Source organism: Coturnix japonica, chromosome 1 (genome assembly GCF_001577835.2).
Source record: "Coturnix japonica isolate 7356 chromosome 1, Coturnix japonica 2.1, whole genome shotgun sequence".
In the NCBI taxonomy this organism is placed as follows: domain Eukaryota; kingdom Metazoa; phylum Chordata; class Aves; order Galliformes; family Phasianidae; genus Coturnix; species Coturnix japonica.
Window position 1 is genome coordinate 166,535,584 of NC_029516.1, and position 11,414 is coordinate 166,546,997.

At 41.8% G+C, this 11,414-nt stretch overlaps 1 protein-coding gene across 2 annotated transcripts in view; it reads right to left on the minus strand.

The window, feature by feature from the left end:
- Window positions 1–10,325, minus strand: part of MTNR1B (melatonin receptor 1B) — a 28,427-nt gene extending 18,102 nt beyond the window's left edge. For both annotated transcript variants that reach the window (XM_015852347.2, XM_015852349.2), the window contains exon 1: window positions 9,976–10,325. In XM_015852347.2, the coding sequence (XP_015707833.1) occupies window positions 9,976–10,198 (223 nt within the window). In that variant the 5' untranslated portion in view covers window positions 10,199–10,325. The remainder of the gene's footprint in view (window positions 1–9,975) is intronic.
- Window positions 10,326–11,414: the final 1,089 nt, after the last annotated feature.

Sequence of the window (11,414 nt, forward strand, 5' to 3'; positions counted from 1 at the left end):
AGTATAAAAACTCATTTGCTGCTGACAAAGGGGCCAATATGAAAAGTTGTTGGACAGTAAGGGTACAAGCCAGATGGATCCTGTAAATTGCTAGATAACCTTTCTGCTAATAACTTTTTCTTTTTTTTTAGTCTCTCAACACTTTACTGCATTCCATATACAAAGAGCAAAGTATGTAGCATTTTGTAGTCTGTTATTTTGTTAACAGCAAAAAATACAACACATAAACTGAAAATTTTATTCAGATTAACTATATGGTCTTTAAGATTCTTTCCAACTCAAGTCATTCTACACTTCTATGAAAGGCTACTTTATCTTCTGTTACCTTTACCTTTAGGCTCAGAAAACAGTTACTGGTTTTGCTGCAGTCTTTAGACTGAATGAGCCAAATTCATGTAAACATAAAAATGTTTTTTTCTCTCTTAAAGTAACAAAAATTGTTCAGGATCTTAGGATTACATGTTTTCCATCTTCTTTTAGAAAGGAGAACATACATTTGTATTATGCATGTACAGCTAATGTGAAAAATAAAAAAGATATTTAGTTTTGTCTAGCTGGTTGACTTGTGTTTTTGGCAAATATTCATTAGGAAATTAATTAAATTTAAAAGAAGAAAAATAAAAATTCGAATGTGAAATATAATTAAAATAATTCAAAAATATCACAGTTGCTTAAACAATCAGATATTTCAAATGAATAAAATTGAGATTATTGCTGACTATGAGAGATATTCAACACCACTTAGTCAAGAGATTTAGTTAGCCATGATAAGGTGCATTTTTGAGTTAAGTCTTGTAAATCCTTTAAACAGAACACGGCATTTTAACCAGTAATAGTGTTGGCATTTCACCTTACGGAAATGAAGACACTGTGAGTTAAACTGTTATGCAGGACTTCCAGTGAAGGACTTTCAGCAGGTGGGAGACATACAACAAGTAACAAGCAGTGGTGAAGCATGTACATATAAACCAGCTTTGCTGCTCCATACATTGAGGGGTTCCTGCATTCAACTCCCAGACATGTTGGGGGATCCTAAGACAGTCTTGTAATTATTTAAAATGGTATCTTTCAGTGAGGAAAAGTCTTACCCTTTTTGTTCTTAGCTTTTAGAAGGCCTCATCACTGCACATGCGTATGGAGTTGAATGTCTTCAGAAGCTGTTGTCAGTCTGTGCCATCTGCTTCTTTTGGAAACAAGGTCTTAAAGTAAAGTACACTTGCATGATTCATCTTATAATGATACTCATAGGTTTGTAAACAACATTTGAACAGATGAATAAATAAAGTGTTTCAAAGAAAGTGATCATGTATGCTCTCCTAAAGCACTGTCTGGTCTGTTTCAACTTAATCTAAACAAAGTGTACCATAATGATTTCCTAAATTTAAGTCCTTCCTCTGAACCGGTAAAGTCTTGCAAAAAGACTAGAAAAAGCTCACTTCAGGCTGAATTGTGATTTGGTGAGCAAGTCAAATGAAAGGTGGTAAACAGAAATATAACAACAGGATTGTTGAAGTCGGAAGAGATATCTGGAGATTATCTAGTCCAAGTCACCCCAAAGATGCGTCAATGACAGCATGTTATTCAGGGCTCTATCCAGTTGGATTCTGACTAATTCCAGCTGTGGATATTTAACAGGCTCTTAGGGTGACTTGTTCCAATAAAGCAGAGATATACAGCAGATTTACTTTTTTTGCTAGGGAATAGGGGGAAGACTGTGTTGATTTTGCACATGGATGAGGGTTCTATTTGACTCACTGTATCTAAGATTATATCTGCCAACAAGTAGGTAGAAAAAGACTGTCACTAACAAAGAGAGAGAGTTCCTTGGTCAGATTAGAACAGGTGGGAGTTTGTTTCTTTGTTTTGACTATGCTTCTGTCTTCATATTCCATATGGCAGCAGGATCTGGACAATCTCTGACTAGACATAATTGTCTCAGCCAAACAGAGAATTTGGGCCAACAAAAGTTTACAGACCTGGGAGGCAAGGAAAAGTATTGAGACAGCTGCAGAGAAAGCTGGAAGAAGCACGAGATCCTAACAAAAAGAGTCTGGAAAACCAATTCCCATTGGCTTAGGCAGGGTCAGAATTTCCTTCCTTATCTGGATATTCAAAGATAGGCTCAACTTACCCAGTCTGCAGAACCCTTTTCCATATGCTACTTTGATGATCTTCTTGAACTGTGAACTTGCTGAGGGTACAGTCTGTCTCATCATCCAGGCCATTAATGAAGATATTAAACAGTGTTGATCCCCCCAAAAAACCCTGAAGGACATTACTAGAGACTTGTATCCAGCTGAATTTTGTGCAGCTGATCACAACCCTCTGGACTCAGTCATTCTACCAGTTTTCAGTTTACCTCACTGTACACCTGTCTAAGCCCTACCTTTTCAGAGAGTCTTAAGAGGACACTATGGGAGAGTGTCAAAACTCCAAATGAAGTCAATGTAGACAGCATCTATTGTTCTCTCCTGATTCACCAAGCTAATCATGTATTTGTTAAAGGCTATCAGGATTGGATAAGCATAATTAGCCACTTGTAAATCCAATCTGGTTACAACCAATCAATTTCTTGTCCTTCATGTGTTTGGAAATGTTTTCTAGGATTAGTTAAATCCTTGTCAGTAGGAAAATTGAATACAATTGCCTGCTTCTAACATTGGAAAAAAGAGCCCCAAAGATTATAAGGCTGGTGAGCAGCACCAGGGCCAGGATCTGCACAGTGTGCGTTGTTACAAACCCACAGGTTTTTCATTATGCAGTTAATACACAGTAAAGTAGATTATTTTTACTCTAATAAAGACAGTCCAAGCTATGAGACAGAAGGAATAAAAATACCTACACTGATTAGATAAAAAATGCTCGTAGGTGATAGGCATTTGACGTAAAGTCTTTTTCATTATTTGAACTCAAATTAAATGTTGTGTATACTGAGATAACTGGAAAAAAATTAATTGCTTTAAGTGCAAGAGGATGCTGAGAATTTCAGCCAGTGTATAAGCAAACATTAGAGATATGAGGATATTCTTTATAGGTTCCTGTCTTTTATGCAGGGCTATATTTTCCCCTTCAATGTTAGAACTGAACTTGTAATTTGTTAATGTAATTATATTTACAAGGTTCATGTATTAAGCAGATATTATTCCTATCTTATTAGTCAGACTGCCAAATCCAGTGATTGCATATGATATTTCCTGACAGCTGTTGTTGCCCTCATTGTGCAAATTTGACAATCTAACAAAACAAATGTCAGATGTGACATGAAAGATGTGACAGAAATGGCAGAAAGAAGATGATGCTTGTGGAAGTGACGCAATATTGGCATAGTCTTCATACATTGAATCACTCAGGTTGGAAAAGACCTTAAAGATCACTGAGTCCAACCACAACCTAACCATACTACCCTAACTAACAACCCACCTCTAAATCATGTCCCTGAGCACCACATTCAAATGGTTTTTAAACACATCTAGGATTGTGACTCAGCCAACTCCCTGGGGAGCCTATTGAAGTGCTTAACTACCCTTTCTGTGAAGAAGTTTTTCCTGATATCCAACCTAAACATACCCTGGCGCATATGTATTTAAATACTGAAAACTGAAGTTAAATTCTGATAAAGTTCATAAATAGCGGCCAAATAAAATTAGCAACTTTGTGAGAAGGATAATGTTGGTTTTTTTTAGTCAAAATTCAAGCAGCATATATTAAACAGCATAACCAAATATATTTATAATTAATAAATAATTAAAAGAGAATCCCACTAATATAGATTCTAGCAATCAATATCATTGTTCAATGAATGTGTTTAGGCTAATGTTATCTCCTGTTAGGTCAAGACTTGTTCTCATGTGTATGTCAGGAAAACACGGACTCTGGTACAGCTCACTGTTTACCAGTATTGTTAACAAGAGTATATTAGATCTACAAGAGCAGTTAGGAATGACAGCATAGTTGCATCCACGGTGGTTTAGACAGACTTTCATTAGCTTTTGCTGGAAATCTATTTCATGCCCATATCAAGAATGGGCATGATTTATTGGAAGATGTGCACTACCACAATCTTTCTTCCTTTCCACAAAGGAAAAAACTGTTTTAGTTTTATTAGCCCAGCATAAAGCAGTTATTCTCATATGTATTCTTGAGAACAAGGCAGTGTATTTAACAGCAGTGTTTGCTTGTAAAGGATAATTTATAAGAAGCTAAATTTTGGAACACAGCTGAGCATATTCTTTTACTCAGATGAGGTTTAAGTTGGAATAGGAGTATGGATTTACTCCTGAAAACAGAGAATAAGTTGTCACTGATTCAGTTTCAGTTGAAAACAGTCTCCTATAATATCCTCAGTAGAATGGTTTAAGCTACCTTGTAATTATCTATCAACTAAAAGCAGATGAAAAAAAAATGATGGCCTTTTAAAATAAACTGTGCTGGCTCCCTGTGAGTAGATTTGGTCTTCTAGCTCATTGGCTGATTGTGTCAAAGAGCATCATGAATCCTTGAAGAGATTCTGCTGGTTGACCCAAGAATAGAGCTTTACTGCAGAGGTCACGCCTCATGCAATCAGTAAGTATTGAAAATGAAAAGAATGTCCAGAGTCCAGAAGAGAGTTGGTTATAAAGGGAATGCTGCTAACACACATAGGAATTTGCATACACAGCTTTAGAGACAGGTCCTTCTAATTTCTTGTCTCTGAGGGCATGTTTGCACTGGATTTTTCAGGGATATGAAAGCAAATATTCACAGAATAGCTGTTAGTTCTTTCAGTTTGCAGGTGGGGTGTTTAAGAAGCATCTGAATGTGACCTCTCCTCTCAGGAAGCTGACTACTCTTCCCAGGAGGAAGAGCCGTACCCAGATGAGCAACTTTGCCATGACTCCCTGGCACCTGTGCTGGTCCCACTCCTAGCACCCACTACCCTCTTCTTGCTGCGATGGAAGTACAACTGCTGTTTCATTTTGCATGAGCAGTTCTTGCCATAACTTTAACAATTAGTTAGGGAGCAATGAGAAAAGTAAAATACTAACAGTTCAGCTCTGGAAGATCCATTTGTCTATTACTGAGTAGGTGCTAACATGGCAACTGAAATTAAGGTGGGGAATAATCTGGAGAGGAGGAACAGATCGAGAAATCTCTGCACTTTTTGATCTCAACTGTAGAAACAGTTACAGAAACAACATTTGGTAGGAAAGAAGAAACAAAGATTCAAGTAAAGGAAAATGAAATAAAAATCAGTATGAGCTAATGTAAAGAGGAACAGTAACTGTAGGGACTGAACATACTGAAGAAAAAGATGAGCTGTATTAGCAAGTTACTGTGTCAAGAAGAGTCACCTATACCATGACTATACACACTATAAATTACCAAATATGCAGAAACTTAAATTTTAGAAGAAGTTTGAACTACAGAATTATTATAATGAGATAAATTATAGAATCATAGAATGGCCTGGCTTGAAGAGGACCACAGTGATCGTCTAGTTTCAACCTCCGTCTATTTGCAGGGATGCCCAGCCACCAGGCCAGGCTGCCCAGAGTGTAGGATTCAATGAACTTGTGTGAATGTTGAAATCATGTCTCCATGAACTGCTCAGTACCAAGCAGCTTCAAAGCTAGAGGTTTTGGACTTGACAGAATGTGAAGGCTTCCTGGCCACACACACACAGTTCCAGGGCTAAGATCTAGAGTTCAAGAAGTGAGGAATTCAGAAGTTCTGTTAGGCAGGGTCCTCTCTGAAACAAAAAAATAGTAAGTGCCCACTTTCTACTCATCAAAATGGATTATTTTCAGCATCACAGCTGACATTAAAAGTCAATTATACCAAATGATTTCAGGACCCAGGAAAGATTTGAAGTTCTATCAGTCTTATTTGGATCAGCGGGAACTTTCGGAGGATTGGCAGTGAGGAAAAATGCGCCAATTTAAAAATGTAACTTAGTAAGTTACTAGAATTATACGATGACTTTGAATTCTTATGTTTATTTCATCCCATCACAAGGTAAGTGTCTACCTTGTAGTGTCTACCTTAGGTAGTTCCTCCTAATTCTAAGTAGAGAGTAATAAAGACTTCTGTGATCTGAATCATGTCAAACTAATGGGGACATCAAAATATAAGTTGGCTGAATTGTGTCCCAAATTTAATTCTAAAGGGAGCCCTAAAGGAAGAAGCTCGGACATGAGTATCTCCACTGCAGTCTTCTAAAATCAGCAGATATAAATTCCACCCCCAGGAGATGGCTGTCCTCTGTCCCATAGAACTTGAACTGCTGTATCCAAAGATTTGAAGAATAACTGAAAAGAGCATGTAACAATGGGGGAAACTATACTACAGATAGAAATGTAAAGTCCACAGAAAGGAGGGGAAAAAAAAAAAGAGTACAAGACTTGATTATATATACTACTGGATATTTTTATTTAGTATGAAGACAAGCTCCAAAATTACAATTCTATGTGCAGGAATGTTTTACTTTGTACTCGTGCCTATGCATATGAGTAGAACCTCCATCCCTACAGCCACACACACAAACTCACTTACTGGATTTAATTAACATGCAACTGCAGCTATGTTCACATGTGGGGAAAATACCATGAATTTTAATTTGCATTGTAACAGCACCTTGCCATCTGAAAGGGCATCAGTCTTACTGTGCTGTGTTAGTTTTTATATATAAAAAGGAAAGTAGTAAAGGAAGAGATTAAAGTGTGTTGACAAAACACACTAGAAATATCACTTTCTGCTAATGCATTCTTTGGCAGTGCACCAAGGTTAATATTAGGCCTTCTGCTGAACTCAAAGGGTCTCAAAATCTTCGCTACTATTTGAAATGATATTTGAGTTAATGTGTCTAATTTCTCATCTCCCACTGATTCTGCACCGGTTTTAAGGCCACTGAAATACAAATGGGTTGCTCTATCTCCCTCCCATGAGAGATGCCTTGTCATTTCCTACCTTCAGAATTTTATCATACTGGGCTCTTACACCAGCTATAATGTTATGGTAAGAGCTATGCCTATACAAAAGGATACCGAAATTCTTAAAAGCTTATAGTGATTTTCAGTGACTGGAAATGCCTTCAGGATGCTTGACCACTCAGCAGTGCCTATTTACTGTGCATGAACTTTAGCACTGTATAAGTTTAGTGCTTTAAAAGCTGCCTCCAATTGGGCGTACTTAAATGAAGACACAAAATCAATAGTCACTTTTGAAAATTCAGTACACAGTGTCAAATAGAAAGACAGGCTAATTTATTGCATTCTGACATACATCGTTTTCTTTCATTTTCTAGCATGTTGGACTAAGATACTTCCTCTCTAAAATTAGAAATTATAAAAGCATTAATTTCTGTAAATTCAGTCACTTTTAGAGATCAGAAATTGCTCAGCCTCTCACAGAAAGGCTGGGTGCAGTTATGTAAGAAGACAAGCATGTTGATTCATACCAATTATACTATGCACTACTTGGAAGAGCCTGCACAAATTTTCCCCCTCCTCCTCCAAAAACAAATCTAGATGTAGGAAAGAAGCTTCTGTGTGCCATGAAACAGTCTTTCAATTGTATGGCTGGCAACATTCCCACTGTTCAAGAACTAAAAAAGCAAACTCTAGCATCAGTAGTAACCATTCTCTATTTCTCTTCTTTCTGAGCACAACACTTAGCAACCTAAAGGTTAACAGGTCATCTTATTCCACTCAATTCTGTGTCTCATACTATATACCAGCATGAAAAAGATTAGCTTTTGACCAGGCTTTAAGGAGAGCGATGAGTAATTAAACTGTTTGCAACAATCAGATTTCTTTGTAAATCACTGAACAGAACAGCACTGGTAAGTCCTGAAGATATGATAAAGCCTTGGTTTGCCCTCTGAATGGAGGATTGCTATTTGTGCTATAGAAACAGTTAGAACTGCTTGATTTATTTCTTATAAACCAGTGACTTATTTGAAAGATCCCTACTCTCACCCCTCCCAAAGAATCTCTCTCAGAAGCTACTTCAAGGGAGAATCAAGCATTCATAGTGCTATCACTCCTTTTCCTTTCAGTCATCTAGACCCTCTCTTTGCTGCCCATAGGCTTTCTACTTGTAATAAACAATGTCAGAGAGAGACAAGACTAATTAATCGTATGTCTTTTCTCCCTCACCATTCCATTTTTTCCCCCCACACATCCCCACATCCTGCCAGTTCTGACATGTTTCTAGTTGGCTCAGAAAGGAGCACCCCTATGTCCACTCAGTGGCACATCTTTCCTTGTCTGAGGGCTCCTGAGCACTACCTCAGCTCTCCACCACCTCCCCATTCTCTCCACCAACAGCACTGTTCTCTGTCTCTGCTCACTACTTACAAAATTTTCTGAGTACATTTATCAACCTATCTCCTTTCAGCTTTATCCCCAAGACACATCCCACCCTGATGGCAAGACAGAGAATGGCAATTTTCAGTTCTTTAACCTTATGAAGACTACACTGAAGGAACTCCCTGCTGTTCTCCAAGATACTTATCAAAGATTAAGAGATCAATGAGACAGGGTCAGTGCTATCACATTAAGGATGTCACTAAAAGGAGATAAAACAGCATATATTCGGATTAGATATGAAAACCGTATCTTATTTCATCAGCCTTCAGACGCCACGGAGCACTTTAATCAGCATCTTGAAGCTTATTCTTCCGAGCATCGAACTCTTTCAGTCCAACTCCTCCCTCTGCTGTCATTGAGTGAGGGAAGCAGTCCGGAGGAAACCCCCGTTCTGCTCCCCATTCGGCCGGGACCGGCTGCATTTCCATCATGAGCCTCCCCGAGCCCGGACAGGGGGAAGAGAAGCTCTGTCGGGTGCTTCTTTCCCAGCTTAGCACCGGGCATCGCTGTCCTCACCTTGGTACTGCTCTGGTGCTCTCGATGACGGCTCAGCTCTCTAGAACACGCAGCTTAAGTACGGGATGAAACGCCGCACCCAGTGCTTACAGCAGCTCCTTTCCCGTTTCTTCCCCCAGGGAGAGGATCTCGTCCTTTTGGTAATGATATTCTTAAACGTCATGTAATTTAAAATAAGGGTGAATGAGTGCATAGTTCCAGTTAGTAGGAGCTGTTGAAACACTGCACGTGGAGTGCTGAGGAACTGTGATCCAAAAAAGAAAAGGAAAAAAAAAAATAAAACCACCGGGAAATTCAAGTTCCTCCTCCCCTCGGTAAGGCTCCGTTAGGCATGAAGTTGGACAGATGCAAGATGATGCAGTTGTGCATCTGGTTTCACAGCTCTCAAGCGAGGTTCTGCTGTCCAGAGCATGGGCACACAGCACAGAACAAGGACCTGAAGCAGGTGTCTGTTACAGAATGGCTCAGACAACCCACCCAGGGAGCTGCACCTCGGGGTCACAGCCCCGTGTGTGGATCTGACAGAACAAGTCGGAGGGGCAAAGGGAAGCCTGAGGGGTACAAGTGGCAGAGCTGTGGTTGGAGGCAGGTGTAACCTGCCCAGCAGAGATGAAAAGTTCCACAAAGCCACTTTTCAGCACATAAAGGGAAAAAAAAGAAAGAAAACAACTACAGCCATGAATCAAAAAGAAGGAAAACACTTTATTTGGGTTGAAGGACACATGGGCAGAGAAGAAAGCAATATAATGAAGGACCACAGCAAAGTCTGATGGGCAGCCCGGAGCTGGAGCTTCACTTCCCACACACCTCACCTCATTGCTCCGGGCAAGTTCCTTCTTCCTCCCCTACTTTTGAGGGCTGTTTAAAACGTGACATCGATACCCCCAGCAGCAGCAGCTCCACAAGGAGCACACAGTGCCTCATTAAGACCTGCACTCCTCCTCTAGAGCACAGCCCGGAGGGACCCACAGAGCACTGAGCGCCCGGAGGTCCCACACACACCCCAGTCTGCATAGGGACACAAGGGGACTTTCTGGGCCGCCCGCTGCCCACAGGCGGGCTCCTTCCCTCAGGACACCCGTTCAGCTCCGGGTTCCCGTTTCTGCCTTACCTGAGTTCCTGAGCTTGCGGTTCTTGAAGACGGACACGATGACCAGCAGATTGCCCAAAATATCCACCACGGTGGTGAAGATCAGCACGCTGGAAAGAGCCGTCACCACCCAGGCGGGACGCGGGGCACCTCCCTCCGCGGCCGCCGCCTCTCGCTCCGCCGAGTCGAAGTGCCCCCTCCCTCCGGGCTCACAGCAGTTCCTCAGAGATCCATTCTCCAGCATCGCTAACGCCCGCCAGCCGCGCGGCGGCCCCGCTGACTGAACGGGCGGGCGGCCGGGAAGGCTTTTAACGGCCCCGCCGCTCGTTCTGCCCCTCCCGCTGCCCGATGGAGCCGCCGGGGAGGGCCCGGGGCGGGGCTAAGGGGAGACCCGAGGGGGGTGGGCACGGCCCGGGGGCGGGCGCTTCACCTCAGATACGCCCATGGAGCGCGGCGGTCGATGAGGTGGGAGCGGAGTCCCGACCCCAGGCGGGATTTCCCGGGGCCCTGAAGAGCCTGGTGCCATTCACTTGACTCCTGTGCTTTCAATATAAATACAATTACATCCTTTCTCAGCCTTCTCCAGGCAGAACAATCCCAGATCTCTCAGCCCTTATTCATACAGGAGATGCTCTCATCATCCTGCATTGGACTCCCTCTAGAAGTTCCATGCCTTTCCTGAACTGGGGAGCCCAGAACTGGAGGCAGCACTCCAGATGTGGCCTCACCAGGGCAGGATCACCACTCTTCATGGTGCACCTGAGGATACGCTGACCCTGGCCATCAGGGCACACTGCTGTCTCATGGCCAACCTGTGGTCCATCATGGCACACAGGTTCTTCTCACCTGTCCAGCAGGTGAGCCCCTAACCTATATTGGTACGTGTGGTTATTCCTCCCCAGCTGTAGGACTTGTTGTTTCTTTTCACATAATCACAGAATGACCTGGGTTGGAACCTCAAGGATCATGTCGTTCCAACCCCCCTGCCTAGCAGGGCCACCAAACATACACCTTTACTAGATCAGGTTGCCCAGGGCCCTGTCCAACCTGGCCTTGAACACCTCCAAGGACGGGGCATCCACAACCTCCCTGGGCAGCCTGTTCCAGGGCCTAACCACTCTCCTAGTGAAGCTTCAACTCTCTTGTTGAAGCTCATCAGGTTTCTCTGTGCCCAACTCTCCAGACTGTCCAGCCACTGCTGAATATGATTTCTCTAATACTAAAATGTCAGATTTGATCTAGACTTTTCTTATATATTCCTGTACTCTCTGATGTGCAGTAGGAACACTGACTCAAGCATTAAAGCATGAGAACTGGCGGTGTTGGGCATGCAGGTCTCTTGGTTTATAATCTCTGCTCCTCTGTTTGCCAATATGAGGCCACCTTGTCTTGAGGGTGATGTGTGAATCTCTTGCCCCTCCCACCATGAATGAAATTGGTGCATATATGATTAATGATGT